Below are 22419 nucleotides of genomic sequence, written 5' to 3'. Positions count from 1 at the left end.
AGAGATCTTTAGCCACGACAGATTACTGTTCATATTTTTGATACATGACAATAGTTTTTTTTAAGTCAATTGCTTTTTTTTTCTTTTTAAAGAAATGTTTTGTTAAATAAAAAGTATAGTATACAGCTATATTTTGCTTGTTTTGACACATTAAAAATTTGTGGCTAAGAAATTATTGTTTCGTGTGGTTATAGAGATAAATTTGGTACATCGTTAATTTTGAGCTCTAAAAAACTCATGTGAAATAAAAACTAATTGCAATATAACACTGAAACCATGACTCATTTGCTCATGCTCATTGAGCAAACTCATACTCGACACACAAAAAGTGAAATGAATGAGGAGGCATGTGGACAAAATTTAAATTAAGTAATTTTAGCATGTCAAAGTCAAATTTATGCATATAAAATATATTTTCCCAACAACAAAATTGTGGCTAGTAAAAATGCAGAGTGGCTAGTAACATTGGAAAACTAATAGCCACAGTGGCCGGTGATTAAAAAAGTTAATGTAAAGCCCTGGATATATATATATGCACACACACACACACACACACACACACACACACACACACTAAGATGAACATGGATGTTTATAACGGGTGGAGTCACAGGTGGGATGATCTGTGGCTTCTAGATTTGATGATCTATGGCTTCTTTGCAAGGTCCTAGATTTGATCTTATCATTTCTCACTAACAGATTATGACCCGTGCAGTAACTACAACACAATTGACAACTACTGGAGAAACATACATACTCCCTCGTCTGTGTATACCAATGTAAATGGATTTGATTACAATCATGAATGGGACGGCTGGTACAGACTCTACCTTAATGGATTGAGTGCTCAGGTGCCGGACTGGTGTGCCACTTATATGTCATGTGGAGGATTTACTGGTCTGTGGTTTCATGGATCTCATCCTCGACTGGAAGATGGAGTTGTTACTCGTGAAGTTTTCGGCTCCCGTAATGCTCAGTGCAGTCGCTACAGATCCAACCCAATCCAAGTCAAAGCTTGTCCCGGAGATTATTATGTGTACAAGTTTACCAGGCCTCCTCTTTCAATCCCAGGTCCAAGCTATTGTGCAGGTATATTCATCTTTAGACAGTGTCTGACATGCTTTGTTAGTTCATTGTATGAGCATTTGACACCTACCAATACAGACCTTTTAAACACAATCCATTATCTTATATTTGGAAATCTAATCTTCAGTATTTCCTGCTTGTTTTCATCTTCTATAATAGTGTCTTTCACCACCCCAAGTGTTGACCCCTGCTACAACTATAAGAGTCGGGATGAACCTTGGAGATCCACTGATAACTCTTACTATTATGATCCAAAATGTGATTGGAATGAGGAGTGGAATGGCTGGTACAGGCTGTTTTACAACAATCAGAGTGCTCAGATGCCAGAATCATGTGTAAATGCAGGCATGTGTGGCACTTATTACCCAATTGTGCTCAATGAATCCCACCCTCAGCTGGAAGATGGAGTGGTCCTCCGTCACGTTTGTGCTTCTGGATGGAGCGGCTGCTGTGAATACACAACTGAGCCTATAAGAATCAAAGCCTGTCCTGGTGATTACTATGTGTATGAGCTTGTGAAGCCAATGTTTTGTGGAGCTTACTGTGCTGGTGAGCATTTATTCATGTGCACTTCAGTCTTGTATTTTTTCTGGATTTTGTTTAAAAATATCTTATTATGACATAAAAATGTCTTTAGTACCAAAAGCTGCAAACCAGTCCAGCACAGCCGTGACAACAACCCAGCCAATCACATCCATAGACTTCATTACTCCACCAACCACTGGTAAATCTTTCTTTCTTGCATTCTTCACAGAACTATTACACCACAGGTGTCAAACTCTGTTCCAAAAGGGCCGCAGCTCTGCACAGTTTAGTTCCAACCCTAATTAAACACCTGATCAAACTAATTGAGTCCTTCAGGCTTGTTTGAAACCTACAGGTAAGTGTGTTGGAGCAGGGTTGGAACTAAACTGTGCAGGGCTTTGGCCCTCCAGGAATTGAGTTTGAGACCCCTGTATTACATGATGTTGATCAATGCACAGCAATTAGTAGTTTCTTCAGAAACAAATTAGAATCTAGTAACAGATTACCCAAATCAAACACCACTAACCCAACTCATCAAGGTGTTCAAGACTAGAATCTATTACTTTTCTCCCCATGTACTTTCCTTCATATGCACGCGAATGTGTCAGACCGGAAACGCAAGGTCATGCGTCAAGTTTTGCACTTCGCTGGGTTGTAAAGTTCAAGCTTGGTGAACTCTGACCCGCAAAATTGCATCACATGACCAGTGGTGGAAAGCGTACTGAAAAATCATACTCAAGTAAAAGTACCATTACTTGCCTAAAAATGTAGTGTGAGTAGAGTAAAAGTACCTGTTGTAAATATTACTCAAAGTAGGAGTAAAATTAGCCCTTTCAAAAGTACTCAAGAGTAGTGAGTAGTGAGTATTATGCTGTTAAAAGCTGATGCGTGTAATTTGTGCATGTGTGTGTAAACGTAATTCTGTAGTGCATTAAGTTATTGTCCAGCAGGCACACAACATCATAAGACATTAACATTAGGTTAGATGAGGGGTGTCCAAACTACGGGCCGCGGGCCATCTGCGGCCCGCAATCAGTTTTGTGGCGGCCCGTGAGGCTTTTTAGAAATATCAATAGAATCTTGTATATATGTTTTTTATATATATATATATATATATATATATATATATATATATATATATATATATATATATATATATATATATATATATATATATATATATATAAGTGTGTGTGTGTGTGTGTGTGTGTGTGTGTGTGTGTGTATATGTGTGTGTATGTTTATTTATATTATAGATTTACAATCTGAACTGATGTTCAACAGAATCAAATCTGTTAAAATCTCTGAAAAGTATGTCCAGGTTTGCTAAACCCTTTAATGACATTACTCCATCAACACTACAGTGTACTCAGTTTTCTCTTCTCATCAGTGAGCATGAAACATAATGCTGCCTGTTCAGTGCTCTGTCATGTGATTACACATACCAAAACTACTATAACCGATGAATATGTTTCCAACAGCTCCCCCTGTTGACCCCTGCTACAACTACTTCATCCTGGATGAGCCATGGAGAGCCACCAGCAATGAAAACTCCTCTCAGTTAATGTGTGACAGTGCGGTGAGCTGGAGCGGCTGGTACCGTCTCTTCATTAATGGTCAGAGTGTTCAGATGCCAGACACATGTGTTGATGAGTACAGCTGCGGCACTAATGCTCCACTGTGGCTGAGCGGAGGACATCCAACACTTGAGGATGGAGTGGTGTCTCGTAATGTCTGCGCTCACTGGAGCAACAACTGCTGCTATTTCCAGTCCAATCCCATTCAAGTCAAAGCCTGTCCTGGAGGTTTTTATGTCTATGAGTTTGTGAGGCCGACCACCTGCAATTTAGCATACTGTGCAGGTACTGGACACACATTTAACTCTGCCTTCTGTTTATGTTAGAGATGATGGCTTTCTGTCTGACATTTATTTGTGTTTCTAGATGTGAGGTTTAACACTAGCTATACAACTGACACACCAGAGACGACCACAACAGAAACAACAACTATAATATCTGGTAATGTAATGTGCTGTATCACAATCTGCAGGATTATTACTCAAGTGTTATGAGTATCAGAATATAGTGCTGTTGTTTAAATTATTACAATAATGATAAAAAAAGAGGTGATGTGTGTATGTTTATGTACTTAGTAGTAACGTTATGTATTGAAAAATAAATGTTAGCGATTGCACTAGGTATAGGAAACAGACTGCAAGTTTGTGTTTAATTTTAGGTAAACATTGTGCTATGGAGCTGATTTGCTAATCTATATGTGAGGTGCTAAGAATGCATTTAAACATAGTATAAGTGCAGTAAAAAACAAAACATTTTAACCAAATTCATGTTGAGTGCATTTGTATTGCACTTATTATAATTATATTTGTTCCAAAGCGGCTTTACAAAAGGTGCTCTTTTAATGATGCATATTACTAACTTGTCCTTCTAGATGTCAGAAACCCCTGTTCTGAACTCAACTGCTCCAAAGAGGAAAGGTGTGGGATGAAAAATGGTGTTTATGGCTGTTTATGTAACAAAGGCCACCAAAAACAGCGAGCAGCTCAAGACTCCTTTGGTTAGTGTGTGATTCTACAGTCAAATGTGAAATAAAAGGTGTTTTTGTGTCATTAATGATCATGTTTTTCTCTCAGATTTCAATGAGACCTGTGAGAGCAGCTCTGGCTCCATGTCTGTGTCTCGCTGTCAGCTTTTTGAAGCTGGTTTTTCAGCTGAGCACTTACACCTCAATGACCCCAGCTGCAGAGGAACCGTCCAGAACGGCAGAGTGGAGTTTAACTTCGACAACGATCAACACATCTGTGGCACAAATCTTGTGGTACGATCAACTGCCTGTGTGTTAAATCTGATTTTATAATACTGGCCTGTTGAATGCTTGAGTCTGATTTGCTGACAGTAATTCTAAGCTGTGCCATTTTTTTTAGACAAACAAACAGCTAAAGTAGCTCCAGGCAGGATTTAAATGCATTATACTCTAGCTCAGGGATGGGTAAACTTGATCCTCGAGGGCCGGTGTCCCTGCAGAGTTTTGTTCCAACACTAGTCAAACACACCTGAACAAGCTAATCAGTGTCTTCAAGATCACTAGAAACCTATAAGCAGGTGTGTTTGATTAGAGTTGGAGCTAAACTGTGCAGGACAAACTCGGCCCTCCAGGACCGAGTTTGCCCATCACTGCTCTAGCTCCATATCTCTACGAGTAGTTTGAGGATGAAAACCTGACAAATGTCTGAAATACAACATCTGATCTGAGGGTTAGTTGGAGGAACTGTAATATAACCCTGCTGAAAAATCCAGCTAAAATCAGCTTGACCAGCCTGGTTTAAGCTGGATATAGCTGGTTTTGGCTGGACTCCCAGCTTGGCTAGGCTAGTCAAGCTGGTTTTAGCTGGTCATCTCCCAGCCTGACCAGCTACGACCAGGCTGAAAATGGCTGGAAACCAGCCTGGAAGTGGCCAAAACCCCTCTAAAACCAGCCCGGTCGACCAGCTAAAACCAGCCAACCAGCCTAGGCTGGTTTAAGCTGGATTTTTCAGCAGGGAAGCAGAATAATAATCAAACCCACTTAATTATTAGAAGATAATACACATCTGATTTGTGTCATGGCCACATTAGCACTTCAGGTGTACATAATTTTCTAGAATTCAATGCCCTGTTTTTATTTAACCCTGACTACCTAGGTAGTCTCCATGGCAGGTCAAGAAAGGTTATGAAAATTGACCAAAAAATAAAAATGGCCAAAACAGATTTGACTATAAACTTCTCAAAAGTCTTTCAGTCAGTGAGGAAGAGTGGAGAACAACATGCTACCCAAAACACTGGCCATTTTGCCCGCATTCTCCACCATTAATTTATAACACAATTATTTCACTTGACATCTGATGTTGTTCTCTAATATAAAATTATTTCAAAATATATTTAAATTGTATATGTGTTGTCTGCAGGCCAACGGCAGCCACTTCATCTACAGTAACTATATTGTGGGGACGCCGGGAACAGAAGGTCTCATCAGCAGAGTGAGAATCCTGAAGCTTTCATTCAGCTGTGTTTATCCTCAAACACAAACACTTTCCATGAACGTGGAGATCAACCCACTGCAGAGGTGCCACAACACACTCATTCTGCTTTCAGTTTTAATAATCGTGTAGTTTGCCAAATTAGACAGTTTTTCACCTTTTAGTTACTCAACATTTGTTGTCTTTAGTTCTGTGGAATCTCACTGGTGGCCTCGTTTAAACTAATTCGTTTTAGTTTTAAAACAATGTTTTAGAATGCAAATGATCTGCGTCCACACTGACGTTTCACTCAGCGTTTCAGAACAACTCTCCATCCACACTATACTGCAGTAAATCCACATCACGTGACCACACACACAATCTGGCATGCACTGCAGTGATGAGAGCTGTGCTCTTCGGAGGGTTCATCAAGGATCTACCGCTGGATCTAATCTCACTTTATTTGTTAAACGTTATATTTAATTAATCTTGTTGTTTATATCTAACAACATATTCCCGGACTTTGGTCTGTTGAATCTATTACTTGTTTTCAAGTAAGGCAAGGCAAGTTTATTTATATAGCACATTTCATACACAGTGGCAATTCAAAGTGTTTTACATAAACAAGAATAAAAGGAACAAGTAAAATAAAAATAAAAATAAATAATAAAAATGAGTAAAAAAAAAAAAAAAACAGGTAAACACAGGTAAAAAAAAAACAGGTAAACACACAAAAACAGGTAAAATGTGATAAAATTTTACCTGTTACCTGCATCGTAATGCATTTTGGCCGAGCTCAAAGATAAGTTATGCTAATATCTTAATTAATGTAACCCCATTCACTGATTCTGCACATTTCAAATCAAATCAAATCAAATCAAATCAGGCCTTTATTTGTCACATACACTTTAGTATAGTGAAATTGAACCCCCCAACTGTACAAACATCACAATTTTCAGGGGAAGACAGGTCACAGGAGGTAGCATTTACAAAAGGAATTAAGGCAAAAACAACACCTTCTCACCTTGCTCTTGAATTAGGGCAGTGTGCACACAAACAAACAGACAAGACACAACATTGCCATAGGGGATGGGAACAGGACGTGGGGATATAGTCCAATGAGGGCGGGCAGCCATCTAGTCCTGCAGCCATGGGGCGCTGGTCGCAGATCCGCCTACCCCCTCCAGTGAGTAAAAGCACACAAAGGCGTGGGGTAAGGGAATAGGTAGTAATTTTCTGTCTGTAGCTGTGTATGTGTGTGTGTGTAAAGCCTGGTTTATACTTCTGCGTCAGGTGACCGGCGTAACCAACAGCGCATGCCACACGCGTAGCTTTGCATTTTTTACGTCTGTGCGCTGTCTCTGTGGGTCTGCATTAACATTTCCGAAACGCTAGTTGGCAGTGAGGTGTAAATGTTGCTCTGTGTCGAGTTTCTTGGCTGCTGTTTTGATTTTCCTGAACACTTCCGTGATGTACAAGTGGCTCAAACTCGCTCATTTTGAGGCAGGAACCGGCGGACGTGCAACAACTTTTACTATGAGGTAAACACAAAACAAAACTTTCCATCTGGAGCTCCTTCACGGGACTCCACACTTGTAAACAATCGCTCCATCAGGCTCGCACCATTCACGCGGCTCTCGGTCCCGCCCAGACTCGTCAGCGCTACCAAGCCGACCAATCACAGAGCTTGCGCTACGCGTCGTTGCAACGTGTAGTTCCATTTTTTGAGAGGTGCACATCAGCGACGCCGACGGCCACGGCAAAGAGCTATGCGTCAGCACCATAGCATACACCGGCGTTTGACGCAGAAGTATAAATCAGCCTTAAGCATGTAGAGTCCAACAGGTGTCCTTGACAGGGAGCAGGAATTTCAGAGATTTCATCTTGACTGATTGTTTGCCATTATTTCCTATATTGTATAAGCTTAGTGTAAGCTATACTTCTATAATGGCCATAATTGATTACTAAAACTGATATTCAACAAAAGGAAGAGGAGAGGGTTTTGTATTTTCCATGAAAATGAAGTGATGAAGCAGTGATGTTATAGGACCTGTTTTGTTGTAAATATGCATACAGTGAAGATGACGGTCATATAAACATGCAGCTACAGGACGCCTCAACATTTTTAGTGTCTGTTACGTTGCTAATATGAAATGAAAATAAGCAGTTCCTTATATCATGTTTTGATTTTATTGCTTAGAAAGAACGTAGCCGGACAAGGGAATGTGGTTATAAAGTTCCTTTCAAGAGTTCACACTTAGCTGATGATTGATTATAAAAGCTTGTTTGGCATGCTGTCCCGGGAGAGAGCCCTGAGCTCATGAGATCCTCGAGCCCAGGGTTCCCTCCCGTTGCAAGGGGGGAGGGGAGTTTGAGCTCAGGTAGATCTCGAGAACTCCCCTGCTGTGGTAACCAATGAACAGTAAGTGACTTCTCTTGGAGTTAATTACATACTAGAAGCATGTCTATGGTGCCGATTAGTCAATTAACTTAATTTGCATGTTGTTGGAAGTTGGGAGGAAACCGGGGAACCCGAGGGAAACCCACGTAAGCACGGGGAGAAAGTGCAAACTCCACACAGAAATGTCTGCTGGTTTGGTAAAGCCTGGAACCAGAGACATTCTTGCTGTGAGGGAACAGTGCTACACACTGGGCCACTGTGTCACCCATCTAGGAAGAAGGAAGAATAGGGGTGGAAGGGGGGACTCTTCAAAACGAAGATAGCAGTGAAATGAAACCCAGGGTATTTATGGTAGTTAAGGAGTCATCTGATTGGAGCATAGTAAATTGGATAATGCGGATCCAGTAGCTAGCAATCATAAGCACGTGATCCTCTCGAAATTAGTTTATACATAAACTTCACTTAAAGATTTTCCTGACGTGTCCTCGGGAGTTTGTTTTCCTTATCAAACTTGCGATGTTCAAACTTATAAGGAGAGGATGCAGGACTGAACTTTGTGTAGGCTACTTAATATTGAGGAAAAAGCCCCAATCAGATAGGCGAATGTCTGCAGCTCCGTTTTCAGATGTCTCCATTTCCCCCCATCCACACTCACATGGAGCAGCAGCATTTTAAAATGAAAATGGCCTCTTCAGTGTTTTCAAAAAGCTCAGTTTTAGGTGCTCAAAAACTCTGGCGTAGTGTGGACAAATGGCATAACATAGAAAAACTTGTGTTTAAAACTAAAAAGTATTAGTGTAAAACAGGGCCTCAATCTGTCTCTCCAGTGTGCTTCTTCAGCGCGTCCCGCTGGGTCCATGAATGAGCTCAGCAGTGGGGTGCAAGCAGTGTTTAGTGGCTTATCAAACATATTCAAACACAATGTGTTCTCATTGCAAGAATAATCTTGTTCAATGTGTTTTAAACCACCTCTGGATGTCGTCAAATGTGGACTCTTAAAATGTTTCACAACACATTTACACTTGTACTTAGCATTGTCCACTTGTGATCAGATCATTTAAACACGTTAATACAACATGTGTGACCAAGGCCTAAGAGAGAAAGTCTTTTTCAATTTGGCCTCAGGAGGTCATGACAGAGTGACTGCATGAATGACAGTAAAATAAAAGCCACGTTGTTGTGCAGATTTCAAGAGTTCACACTTAGCTGATGATTGATAATAAGCGTATTTGGTATGCTGTCCCAGGAGAGAGCCCTGAGCTCATAAGATCCTTGAGCCCGAGGCTGCCTCCCGTTTAGTAAGGAGAAAGGGGAGTCTGAGCTCAAGAAGGTCTCAAAAAGTACCCTGGATTATGCTAGGAAAGAGGGGAGAGAGGGCTAGGAGAGATGGGGGGATTCTTCGAGAAGTAGAAGGCTAAGGTAAAGAAATCCGGCTATTTGTGTGTGTTTGGATTTATCTGATTGGTGTATCATGGGATTATTAATGTGAGACCAGCCATGATCAATCATAAGCACATGGTCCTCTTGAAACTGATTTCTGAAAAACTATGGTCAAACTGGTCTCGATTTACCGGTCAATCTACGTTCCTACTCTCACCCATGGTCATGAGCTTTGGGTCATGACAGAAAGGGCAAGATCTCAGCTACAAGTGGCCAAAATAAGGTTCCTTCGCAAGGTATCATAGGCCAACTGGAAGCTCTGTCACCCGGGAGAAGCTTGGAGTAGAGGCGCTGCTCCTTCACATCGAGAGAAGTCAGCTGAGGTGGCTCGGACATCTCTTTCGGATGCCTACTGGAAGCCTACCTAGACAGGTGTTTTCCAATACCTTCTCCCAGTGGGACATGCCTGGAAGACCAAAGGACAGCTGGAGGGACTATGTCTCTCAAATGGCCTGGGAACACCTCTGGATCCCCCTGGGTTTTGGTCGTCTGGGGAGAGGGAAGTCTGGGGTTCTCTCCTGACGCTGCGTTCACTCCAGATGCGGAATGCGCAATTTACATGTTAAGTCAATGCAGACGTGTGAATAGACATCCTGCGGCGCGATACGTGCGAATGGCGTGAATTGCGCAAATGGCACGGTGTGAATTGAGCGTTTTGCGTGTTTGACTCTCTTAACGTGCAATTCGCACAAATCGCTCGAGTTCAAAAATCTGAACTTAAGCGGACATTCTTGCCGCGTTAACCAATCAGGGCGAATGAAGCAGGGTTTGAAGCGGGAATGAAGCGAGTAAACTCAAATGTTCGATTTATCCACGCATTCCGCGTCTGGTGTGAATACAGCGTGAGACTGCTGCCCTCTGACCCAACCCCAGAAAAGCAGTAGAAAATGAATGAATGGTGAATGACTAAAGTCAAACTTTTGATCAGTCAATAGAGATTTCTAAACATTATCTGCTCTATATTTTGGCACTTTTGTTTCTTCTTTTGGTATTTTAAAGCAGTACTTCAACCATCCAGCAGTGTGAAATGTGAATAGTTGTCTATTTTCACCTGGTATTAAGATTTTATCAGGAGTTTGTGTGTTCATTATTTACAGCACTGTGCACAAGGTCCTCTCCAGTGGTGAAGGGGTTTATCAGGTGCGGATGGTCCCGTATGTGGATGAAGAGTTCACTCAGCCCTTCACTGGTAAAGTGGATGCAGAGCTGAACCAGGAGATGCATGTGGAGGTTGGTGTTGAGGGGGTCGACAGCCGCCAGTTTGCCCTGGTGATGGACACGTGTTGGGCTACACCTGTGAATGACCCTGATTACAGTCTCCGCTGGGACCTCATCATTGAAGAGTAAAAACTTCTCTCTTCATTTAATAAAATCTACTTCTGAATAAATAATAATTCATGTCACTTTAGAAATTACTGAGATTTGTATCTTTTTAGTGTTTTAGACAGTCAACTTTCCAGTGTTTGTAAAATGACTGAGTGGAAATTTTCACTTCTGAGTTGAATGAATTTGAATAAATAATTTGGTTTGTTGATTGTGTTGTTGATCTTGTCAGGTGTCCCAATCCTGAGGAGGACGCCGTAAAGCTGCTGCAGAACGGCGTCTCCACAAGCAGCCGTTTCTCCTTCAGGATGTTCATCTTCACTGCAAACTCCACTAAGCTTTACCTGCACTGTGCTGTTCACCTTTGCCTTCTGTCCAGTGAACAATGCTCAACGGTGAGTTTAAAAAGTCTTCAGAATCTCCCACTGATGTTTCAGCACTAAACACAGACAGGGAGATATGATGGTGTTGAGGTTTAATGATGAAGGCTGTTAAACATGTTTGTTCTGCCCTCTGCTGGGGATTTTGTGCACTCCTGTTGGTTTTGTGTTTGTTCAGTGATGTTTATCAGGGATTTGCACAGCTGGATTTGACTCTTTTCTCTTCTAGAGCTGTGACTCTGGAGAGCAGCGGAGAGAGCGCAGGGCTCTGGATCTCCATGACAGTGCGTCACTATCTATGGGTCCTCTAGTGTGGTCTGGAGAAAACACAGGTCAGCATTTCATGTCTGAATGCAGTGTTGGAATGCAGTTACACTAATTGTTGATCTCCATGTAGAGCTGCTCCTCAACACTGTTTGATTCAGCTGTAAATAATCTTTTATTTCATCAGACTGACTGATATTCTCTGTTCACAGATGTTCAGTTTCTCCCAGACCAAGTGAAGGTTTCTGAGGCTTCTTGTCTGTGTGCTTCTCTGGTGCTGTTGTTCATTCCTCTGATGAGTTTCTTCACCCTGTCTTAGTTTATTGACACAGAAAGTGCAACTCTTAGTTTGGTTGATTGTAATGGATGTGGAACTGGTTGTGGTGTTTCTTTATTTCATAAATATTATTTCTTGAGGCACAGCAATTTACATGACATAATATGTTACACATTTAATACAGCAGGTTAATTCTATAATTATTTGGGTGTATGTGCTATAGTAACAAAGATCAGACATTTTTTTTCAATCCTAAAGTTTAAATATTGTATTTATAGTAATTGTGATCTGAAAACATTGTGTGTTCAACAGATGTTTCAAGCATTTAATATAAAGATTAAAGAGCTGTATGGGGGAAAAATTTAAGTGATATAACATTCTGCATTTTGTCATTTTGCTGTAATTTCTCTCAGTTAAATTAAGAAAGTTTACAGCTATCTTTAAAGCTGTTTGCTCATCATGGCAACACAACACATGTATTACCTATAGCGCATGTGTTTGTACTGTGGAGGAAACCGCAGCACCCAGAGGAAACCCACGCCAACACGGGAGAACATGCAAACTCCACAAAGAAATGCCAACTGTCACACCCAGGGCTTGAACCAGCGACCTTCTTGCTTGTAGGGGATGATGACAACTGCTGAGCCACCGTGCCACCCTTTGCATCAACAACTGATTTATAGTTATTAGATTGTGAAATTTAATATAATTAACAAATTCAACAGAATGAAGAAACTCATTGGAATGCAGCAGACCATCAGCACAAAGCAGATTCCTCCAAAGCCTCCTGAGGTGATGCTGAAGGCACTGGAGGAGATAGTGGTTTGTATATTCATGTAGACAATTATTATTCTTTTACATTTGAATCCTTTAATTTTTCCCATATAAAGATATTTCTGTGCTTCTGTGCATCCCTGAGTCTAGTAATAAGCATCATGTAAGCACATTTTGGATCCGGCTAGGTGCACATATCACTAACATGCTCTTTAAATGACCAAAAATATCAAATAGTCCATTATTGTCCATTTCTACTGAGTGATACTGTTATGTTTATTAGCGATCTAACAGCTACAGATTGCTAATGGACTACAAATCCACCATTTATGGACTACAAGATCCAGTCATGCACCACACACACAAAACTGGATTCTGATCCTGACTGATTGCATTCACACAGCCGGAGGACTGTCAAAAACTGATTGCATGAACTATTAATAGAGCGCACACACATACATCAGTGCTGAGTCTTGTTGAACTGTTGAACATTATGACGTGTTTTCCTTGTTTTGCCTTGCTGTGTTAGACCCTAGCTTTGTTTTGTTTGTTTATTCCCATCTGCTTTCTGCCTTTTTGACCATCTGCCTGGTTATCAACCATGACTCTGAATTTCCAGTATACATCTGTTTGCTCTAATAAACCTGCATTTGGATCCGCACTCCCTTCAGCCAATGTAACACAATAGCCCCTTTCACACATACAGACCTTTCCGGAAAATTGCCGGCAATTTTCCGGAAAGGTTGTATGTGTGAACAGGACTTTTTTGAAAATACCGGTAAATTCGTTCTGGCTATTTTCCGGAAAGAGAAGTTGTAACATTACTGGCAATTTGCCGGAATGCTGCGCTGTGTGAATGCAGAAGGAAGATTGATGGAATAAGCGCGTGCACGTCTAGAACGTGCTGACGTGAGACGTCAGCTTTAGCCAATCACAACAGTCAGACGCATTTACGTCCGCGCTGTTTATAAGAATTAAAGCCTTTGAATATTTTTCCAGACACATTTAGCTGCTAGAAGTTAGTCAGATCACGTTTATATGTTCTTCTTAATGCCAACTGTGTAAATAATCATCGATGAGATGCTTATGATAAGCCGTTGTTTGTTTACCTTCAAGCTTTGCGTGTGCCTGTGAAACAGCCTGTGAGCGCCTGCACACGCACATATTATGAACATCTCGACATGCGAAAGTGATCCTGCAAAAGTTGTTCACAATATTGATCATCCACTGAGTTTGTAATTTAGTCAAATGTTTACAAACACAAGCGCAGCCGTTTAAAGCTCATTTGTGGTGAATGATGTCAGAATTTACCGGTATTTTGGAATGGATGTGTGAATGCTCTTTTCCGGAAAATTTCCGTAACGTCCTCGCCTGTGTGAACAGCGCTTTTTTCAATATACCGGTAAAGTCGTTCCGGAAATTTTCCAGATATTTACCGGTATCACTGTGTGAAAGGGGCTAATGATGTTGGTGCTGTGGTTTTCAAGTGTAAACAGTGTGTTTGTTTTGAGTTCTGAAGGTTCTGTAGAATGTTGATGTACTGGTTGCATTGTTGTCTGGTAACACGAGGGGAACTTCAGTCATTGCTTAATCACACAGATTTGTCCTTTTATTTTTCTAGTTCTTAGCTAAACAGAAAGCGATGTGTAAAAGATGCATGAGACGGATGTATTTAAAGTCAGAACAGTTCATTATTAAGAACAGTGTCCTCTCTCACTGAATACTCTTACATCTTTTCATCAGGACTCTCTAACTACTAGGCAGGAGTTCTCAAGCTTTTCCAAGCTGGGCACCCCCAAAGCTGGTTCATTGCAGTTGGGGTCTCAGTGCAAATATTTTGAGGGTTGTTTTTCACAATTGTGAGCCACCAATTGACGAATATGAAAAAACGAATATGACAGTTTTGGACTCAGTAAGGGTGCGAGGACCTTAAATTTTTAAGGCTTGAGCAGCATCTCGAAGAGAAATCAAACAAATGAGCAGCGTTTCCTAAAGTCTATGAGCGCAGCACACACAAATAAACTACATTGATATACTGCATGTAAATTTCAAAATGTGGTGTTTTTACATTTCTAACATTTGAATAAAGTTCAGCAACACACATCACATGACCTGACGACCAAGAGAACTTACAATTGACCATCACCTCACGATTGAAAATGTGACACTGATTTCCCACAGGGTTCATACAGGCACAGCCTGAGGAAAATCAAAGACTTTAAAGCACTTTTTCCACACGCAACATATTGAACACCTGAAATGTATTCTCAGCAACCTATAAAAACATTGCATATGAACTGTCTATCGATTTATACAAATAAAAACCATTATTTTTGATAATATAATACTTAATTAGTAATATATTAACCTGCACTAAATGTGCTTGTGAATTTTTTTATTTTATTTGTTGATGTTCTCTCACAGATGGAAAGAGAACAGAATATTTTTACTAGTTATTATACAATTACACTGCTAAAACAATACACAGTTTAGTAAATAATACTAATATTTTACAAATGACTCTTTTAAAAGTTCTAGTTAGTTATTTAAAAAAAAAAAATCAGATTTTCATTTTGGCCCTTTTTAAGTATAAAATTATTTAAATGGTTTAATTGCTTAAATCACAAGGCTACATGTATAGGGATTTGCAGTAACTAAGTATGGTCGATTTTTCCTTTCATGACAACTAATCTTTTCAATAGCGCTGGCAAAACTCCCACATACTTTTAAGGCCATAAAAACACTTTTTGTCCAGAGTTTAAAGAATACTTTCAAGCTCTGAAATGTTTAATTAAAGTATATGATGAAAAGATTTAAAATTTAGGGTTTTATTTACAATTTTTAAGTTACAATAATTTTTTCTTATTTGAACGATAACTATAAAATGTTATTTTACGATTGATCTTAATCTGAAATAATTTTACAAAAAAAGATAAGTACACTGTCAGCAATAAAATAATGAGACAGATGACTTTGTTTCACTTGAGGTATTTGAAATATGACGACACAACATTTCTCAAATAAGTGGTTTAAGAGCCTTATTGTTTATTTTGATAAATGTAACAGATTGTTTGACCTGTAATGCCTGCACAATTTAGTGATGCTTTAAGACAGGTCAGGAGACAGCTATGATGTATAAATCACACAAATACCTCATCCAGAAACATTTCTAGCATAATTATTTTGTCGTAAAGAAAATAAAAATGTTCCACCTTTGCTAAAAGTTCTGGTAGGCTAAGTTTTACTGCACAATACAGCCCAAATAAGTCCGTTAGCATTGTCATTGGTCATGCATCGATCTAGTTCTAAATTCATTCATTCATTCATTTTCTTTTTGGCTTAGTCCCTTTATTAATCTGGGGTCATCACAGCGGAATGAACCAGCAACTTATCCAGCACGTTTTTACGCAGCAGATGCCCCTCCAGCTGCAACCCATGTCTGGGAAACATCCACACACTCTTCCATTCACACACATACACAATGGACAATTTTAGCTTACCCAATTCCACTATACCTCAAACTCCACACAGAAATGGCAACTGACCCAGCCGAGGCTCGAACCAATGACCTTCTTGCAGTGAGATGAGAGCCCTACCCACTTGCTGCCCTTGGTACCAAATATTAATTTTAATTTCAAAAACTAATTTCTAATAACTGATTTATTTTTTCTTTGTCATGATGACAGCACATAATATTTGACTAGATATTCTTCAAGACGCTAGTATTCAGCTTATAGTGATATTTAAAGGCTTAACATGGTTAATTAGGGTAATAGGCAAATAACTGTATAACAATGGTTTGTTCTGTAGATGATACAAAACAAATATTGCTTAATATTGACCCAAAAGTTGTTTTAAAAAATAAGTAAATACTGCTTTTATTCTGAGAGGGGTCTGGATGCAGACCTGGTGCAGTGCAATCTGAGCTGCATCCAATGCTTTTTAATGGGTTCACCTAACCTAACCCCTGACCCTCACAGTCACATCACTCACTTCATTGAGTGCATTGTGTCTGACATTGACACTGACATCGCTGAGTGATGCAATCTCAGCTTGCATCATAAAGGCTGCATCCAGATACTATTGTTTATTCTAGCAGTCAAGTAAGACCGACAAGTAAGACAAGTAAGACTTTCTCCAGAAGAAAAATATTAAAGGAAAAACTGTGAAACAAATCTAGCTCACCTAAACATCATTTGGGAAATATTTGAAAAAGAAAAGAATATGACTGTACATATGAAAAATAAAATAAAAAACGGTCACACTTTACAATAAGGTTCATTAGTTAATGTTAATTAATGCATTTACAAACATGAACAAACAATGAAGAATACATTTACTACTGTATTTGCTCATGTTAGTTAACGTTGGTTAATGACAATACAGTAGTTCATTGTTAGTTCATGTTAACTCATTGTCCATTAACTAAAGTTAACAAGCATAGACTTGGATGTTAATAATGCATTAGTAAATGTTCAAATATGATTAATAAATGCTTTACATGTGTTGTTCATGATAAGTTCATGTTAGTAAATGCATTAACTAATGAACCTTATTGTAAAGTGTTACCAAAAAAACTGTACATAAAGTCTATATTTTTAAATTTGCACATCACACAAACATCATCAAACTCTGCCACCTGCATCCCTTAAGTGTTTTATAATGAATATCCATTATTCACACAAATGAAAGTGTTTTTTTTGTGTTTACAAAAATCTTGTGGTTCTATTTTTTGTAAGGACGTCTCCGAGAAGGAAATATAAAACTGGCTGCTCATCATTCCGTCTACATTTACATCTGTTCTAGCACAAAGTGAAAGAATGTCACAGCGACTGCAAACAAATACAGAAGTCAATTAACTTAAGTTACAAACATTCTGATGCCTGGTGAAAAAATTAAAAACTGGTTTGAGGTTGTTTTGAAAATTGTGCTCTTTCCAGGAAATATCCTCCTAAAGTTATTAATAAATGCACGAACACGACTATAAGATCTGCAGTTGATCATCGTCTGTGTTAAATCTGCCTGAGTTTGCTCTGCTGCAGCATCTGACCTCAGGTAAATACTTCTCTCATTCACACACTTTAAAGACTCTTCTGCTTTTAACGGGTTAAACATATTTAGAACAATGTTCATTTTATTTATGTGTAAAAATTTAATCAAATTGCAGTAATAATTAAAAAAAATACATCTACAGAAACATCTCATATGAATGCATGTCATGTGTGTGTGCAGGTTTCATTCGTCACTATGAAGTTTTTGATCTCACTCTGTGTGTCGCTGCTCATAATTCATGGTGAGACTTTTATATAATGAGACCTTTTCAATCTGAATTGACTTTAAAATGCTGTAAAATAATTATAATATTGTTTAATTAACAGGTGAAATAACCAGTGGACAAACAACAGGTACAATAACTTTCCTACTTGCTACTTTTTATTTCTTCCTCTTCCTATCCTTTACTTTGAATAAAATATACAAAATAAAGAGCTAAATGAATAATATACATAACAAACACTGGCAAATATCAGGTTGATATACACTAAGGCTGCACATCTGATTAAAACTAAACACAGTTATAGTCACTCTTAAAGTGATAGTTCAGCCAAATTGAAAATTCTGCCATTTACTCGTCCTCCACTTGTTCTTAACCTGTTTGAGTTTCTTTCAACACAAATAAAATCATAAATTTTAGTAAACAACAAGATAATACTGAAGAGTGTTGGAAACCAGTAGTATGACTTTATTTATGTACTTTTATTAATCCCAATGGCTATTTCCAACTTTCAGTTTTCAAATTTAACTCCACTATTACCAACATTTTGCTTTTGACAAAAAATTTTGGAAAATGAAACAGGAAAATAAAAATAACAACAACAGGGAAATAAAAACTCATAATTGCTTGGAATCACTTGAGATCTCACGAGGGAACAAAGCTACTTCAAATTTTGTAATTTTAGTGGCTAACTTGTACAAATTTATACAAAAATGTAAAATGTTTCATCAAAAATTTGGCACCAAACCCTGTCACTAAATCAAACCAATATTGGGGAATGAACAAAGCATACTAAATTGTTTGAGTGAGATTACAGAAAATTCATACGCAATAGCCACTAAATCAAAAATCACAAAATGCCATGAGATATTGTTGGAGTAATCAGCAAGTCCTTAAAATTCTACATGAAGCAAAAGACAGGACGAGGAAGAGCAATTCATTTTTAGCTGAACTGCCATTTTTAAAATATAACAGAACAGTATAATGTGAACTCTGTGTGTCTGTTAAAGGAAAGATACTGTGCTTCTATTTATGAATGAATAGCATAAATATCATGCTTTGTTGCAGTTAAAAAGTAAAATGACTGGTAATTACTTCTAGTGTTTGCACTTTCAGCAGATTAAACAACAAAAAAGGTTTTGAAACAAGACGTCTAAAGACTTTAATAGAATAGGGTTGAAGTGAAGTAAAACAAACACAAAAAATAATTATAAAATCAATCTAAAGACTGACTGCGACCTGAAGAATGGAGAAATATATATGGAAGTGGATAATGAGATGCTAATGATCAACGTGTGAAAGGGGTGGAGTCACAGGTGGGATGATCTATGATTGACAGCAGAACAGTAACACTGGCTTCACCTGCTGGTCAGAGCAGGAACAGCACAGACCAGAGTGAATGATAGGAAACTGGCAGAAAATTACATTATTTTCCAGCAACACACAGCATGTGCAGATATACTGTCAAATCAACATAATACATGGTTTAAAGGAGATTTTACCTAATTAACAAGTGTTTACATTTAAAGGTACAGTTCACCCAAAACTGAAATTCTTTCATCATTTACTCTCCCTCCATTTGTGCTGAACCTGTTTGAGTTTCTTATTCTACAAAAGAAGATATTTTGAAGAAAGCTGGAAACTGGAAACCATTGACTTATTGACTGATATTTTGAACCAGAAACCATTGACTTCCATCATATTTGTTTTTCCTACTATGAATGTTTAATGGTTACCCGTTTCCAACATTCTTCATAGTGTGTTATGTAGTGTTCATGAGAGAAAAACAGAAACTCTTAAAGCTTTAAACCATCTGAGAGGAATAAAGAGCGAGTTTTTTTCTCTTTTCATGTGAATTACCCCTTTAAGTAGATTCAAAGCCACCGTAGTATTTTTAGAAACAACTGCTATTATAATAATCCTAATAAGTACAAATCCAGATAGTGGTTTCATAATACTGTAAAATTTAAATCTGAACCTTAAAGACCCTGAAGATGTTTAATGCAGTGTGTAAGATATATTGGTGTTAACTCTAAGTGGACAGACTGGTTAGTCAGGTTCTCTCATCCATCATCACCTTATCTTCTCTTTAATACACACATAGAAGTTTATCAGATGTACTGTCTGTTCCACTTTATCTTAAATAAAAATGCTAATTATAATGCACAGAGGTGTTTATTATAACATTGTCATACTCTCCTTTTTGTCTTGATTGTTTCAGTATATACTACTTCCAGCTTTGATCCATGTTATGACTATACCACTCTGGATGAATACGGGCGAGATATAAGACAATGGCACTACTATGAATATAATGACACCATGGTTGAATGGAGCGGCTGGTATCGGCTGTATCTCAGTGGACAAAGTGCCCAGATGTCTGAGTGGTGTATAAATTATATGGGATGTGGTGGTGAAACTGGACTGTATCTCAACGGTTCTCATCCAACACTTGAGGATGGAGTGGTGACCCGTGATGTTTTGGGAAGTGATATGTGGACCAATAATTGTACAAAATACAGATCCACATCCATCCAAGTTAAAGCCTGTCCAGGAGATTATTACGTCTATGAACTCGTCAAGCCAGATCTGTCGATCCCCAGACCTTCATACTGTGCAGGTGCAAATCAATTTATATTAAAATAATATTTAAGCAGTTGTCTGTAATCCATTATTGATGCAGCAGATGTCACCATGGAACTGAATAGCCTTTACTTAATGCATTTGCTTAATGGTTAGAACTTTAAATATTTTAACCGTTTATTCACACTGTCTGTATATGACCATGCTGAATTATAATATTTTAAAATCAATTCTTTACTTTAAAATGCTTGATCATTGGAGAGGGTTCTGGATGCAGACCAGGTGCTGTTACAATCTGAGCTACATGCAAAGCTTTTAATGCGCACACTTAACCCCAACTTTAACCCCAACCCCACACAGTGACAACACCAGCTCCATTGAGTGCATTGTGTCTGATATTGCAAGTGTGATTATGCAGTCTCAGTTTACATATGAAAGGCTGCATCCAGATACTATTGGATCATTTGGAGAGCACTTAATTTAGAACCTTGATGAAAGATTTGACCTCTTATTTCCCTTGGCTGGGATGTGAATCTACAAACTCTAACTTGCCTTTTTTGTCTCCACTGATTATATTTAATTACTCAACATGTACACATCATTGTGTTTTGGGTTACAGTATTCTACTATCTTCCATACAGTACACAGGTTGACCATTATCTTTTTTAAACTCCATGACAGTTGCTCTCCCAAACATCAGCAGTGACCCCTGCTACAACTATGAGTCTCTGGATCGCCCCTGGAGAGCCAACAATGAAAGTACAGATGTCGTTTGTGATAATTTATTCTCCTGGAGTGGCTGGTACAGGCTTTTCTACAATGGAATGAACATCCGGATGCCAGAAACCTGTGCTACTGGATTCAACTGTAGAACACAAATGAATCTGGTACTCGATGGTCCTCACCCTCAGATTGAGGATGGAGTGGTGATCAGAGAAGTCTGTGGTAGTAATTACTGGAGCAGAGGCTGTTGTGATAGCAAGTCAGTCCCCATCAGAGTGAAAGCGTGTCCAGGAAACTATTACGTCTATGAACTTGTGTTTCCACATATCGGGTGTTCAGGATACTGTACAGGTACTGTTCTCTCTACCACACGTCTTTCTAGCTTTTGAAATGATTTGAGTAATGATTATAAAATATCCAGTAATGTTTAAATATATACATACATATATTTATATATATATATATATATATATATATATATATATATATATATATATATATATATATATATATATATATATATATATATATATTTGTTATTAAATCAGATGTCAGCACTATCTCACAGGTGGATTCCACTGCAAGTCCAGATATACTAACTGGATCCACTATCACCTTTAGTAAGTATTGTACACACACACACACATACACACACACACACACACACACACACACACACACACACACACACACACAAACACACACACACAAACACACACACACACACACACACACACACACACACACACACACACACACACACACACAAACACGTTTATATAAATAAAGGTGCCAGTTTTGATTTGATAATCTCTCACTAACAGATTATGACCCGTGCAATAGCTACAACATTATCGATGACGACTGGAGAAGCACAGGCAGTTTCTTGTCTCTGAATAATGATGTAAATGGACATGACAACAATTATGAATGGCACGGCTGGTACAGACTCTTACTTAATGGATTGAGTGCTCAGATGCCGGACTGGTGTGCCTCTTACATGACATGTGGAGGTGTTACTGCACTGTGGCTTCATGGATCTCATCCTCGACTAGAAGATGGAGTTGTTACTCGAGAAGTTTATGGGTCCCTTAATGATGACTGCAGTCGATACAAATCCAACCCAATCCAAGTCAAAGCTTGTCCTGGAGATTATTATGTCTACAAGTTTACCAGGCCTCCTCTTTCAGTCCCAGTTCCAAGATATTGTGCAGGTATATTCATCTTTACACAGTGTCTGAAATGCTTTGTAAGTTATTGTAGGGACACCTACCAATACAGGGCTTTTAAACATGATCCATTATCTTATATGTGGAAATGTAATCTTCAGTATTTTCTGCTTGTTTTCTTTTTCTATAA

At 38.6% G+C, this 22419-nt stretch overlaps 2 protein-coding genes and 1 long non-coding RNA gene across 5 annotated transcripts in view; 2 read left to right on the top strand and 1 right to left on the bottom strand.

Annotated features, from left to right (window-relative positions):
- Positions 1 to 12075, top strand: part of LOC108191778 (pancreatic secretory granule membrane major glycoprotein GP2) — an 81987-nt gene extending 69912 nt beyond the window's left edge. For 2 of the 3 annotated variants that reach the window (XM_087277046.1, XM_087277045.1), the window contains exons 7-18: positions 700 to 1089; positions 1246 to 1635; positions 1724 to 1810; positions 3093 to 3473; positions 3555 to 3629; positions 4060 to 4185; positions 4262 to 4446; positions 5573 to 5730; positions 10562 to 10807; positions 11020 to 11182; positions 11397 to 11499; positions 11644 to 12075. In XM_087277046.1, the coding sequence (XP_087133172.1) occupies positions 700 to 1089; positions 1246 to 1635; positions 1724 to 1810; positions 3093 to 3473; positions 3555 to 3629; positions 4060 to 4185; positions 4262 to 4446; positions 5573 to 5730; positions 10562 to 10807; positions 11020 to 11182; positions 11397 to 11499; positions 11644 to 11750 (2411 nt within the window). In that variant the 3' untranslated portion in view covers positions 11751 to 12075. The remainder of the gene's footprint in view (positions 1 to 699; positions 1090 to 1245; positions 1636 to 1723; positions 1811 to 3092; positions 3474 to 3554; positions 3630 to 4059; positions 4186 to 4261; positions 4447 to 5572; positions 5731 to 10561; positions 10808 to 11019; positions 11183 to 11396; positions 11500 to 11643) is intronic. The other variant, XM_087277047.1, reaches the window with a different exon arrangement.
- LOC108179123 (uncharacterized) overlaps positions 1 to 22419 on the top strand; it is a gene marked incomplete at its 3' end in the record, with an annotated part of 177624 nt that overhangs the window by 6553 nt on the left and 148652 nt on the right. Inside the window, 7 exon segments of the mRNA NM_001442942.1 lie at positions 17395 to 17537; positions 17715 to 17775; positions 17861 to 17887; positions 19976 to 20374; positions 21019 to 21411; positions 21609 to 21680; positions 21885 to 22274.
- LOC147841584 (uncharacterized) lies at positions 3864 to 5756 on the bottom strand. Its single transcript, XR_015504753.1, has 3 exons — positions 5174 to 5756; positions 4804 to 4909; positions 3864 to 4602 (listed from the first exon to the last, which is right to left on the bottom strand). It is a non-coding gene; the product is annotated as an uncharacterized LOC147841584 (long non-coding RNA).

This window comes from Danio rerio, chromosome 12 (assembly GCF_052040795.2).
Source record: "Danio rerio strain M-AB ecotype USA chromosome 12, GRCz13ab, whole genome shotgun sequence".
Lineage (NCBI taxonomy): Eukaryota > Metazoa > Chordata > Actinopteri > Cypriniformes > Danionidae > Danio > Danio rerio.
Note: the sequence above shows the minus strand (reverse complement) of the source record. Positions and strands in the feature narration are given on the sequence as shown.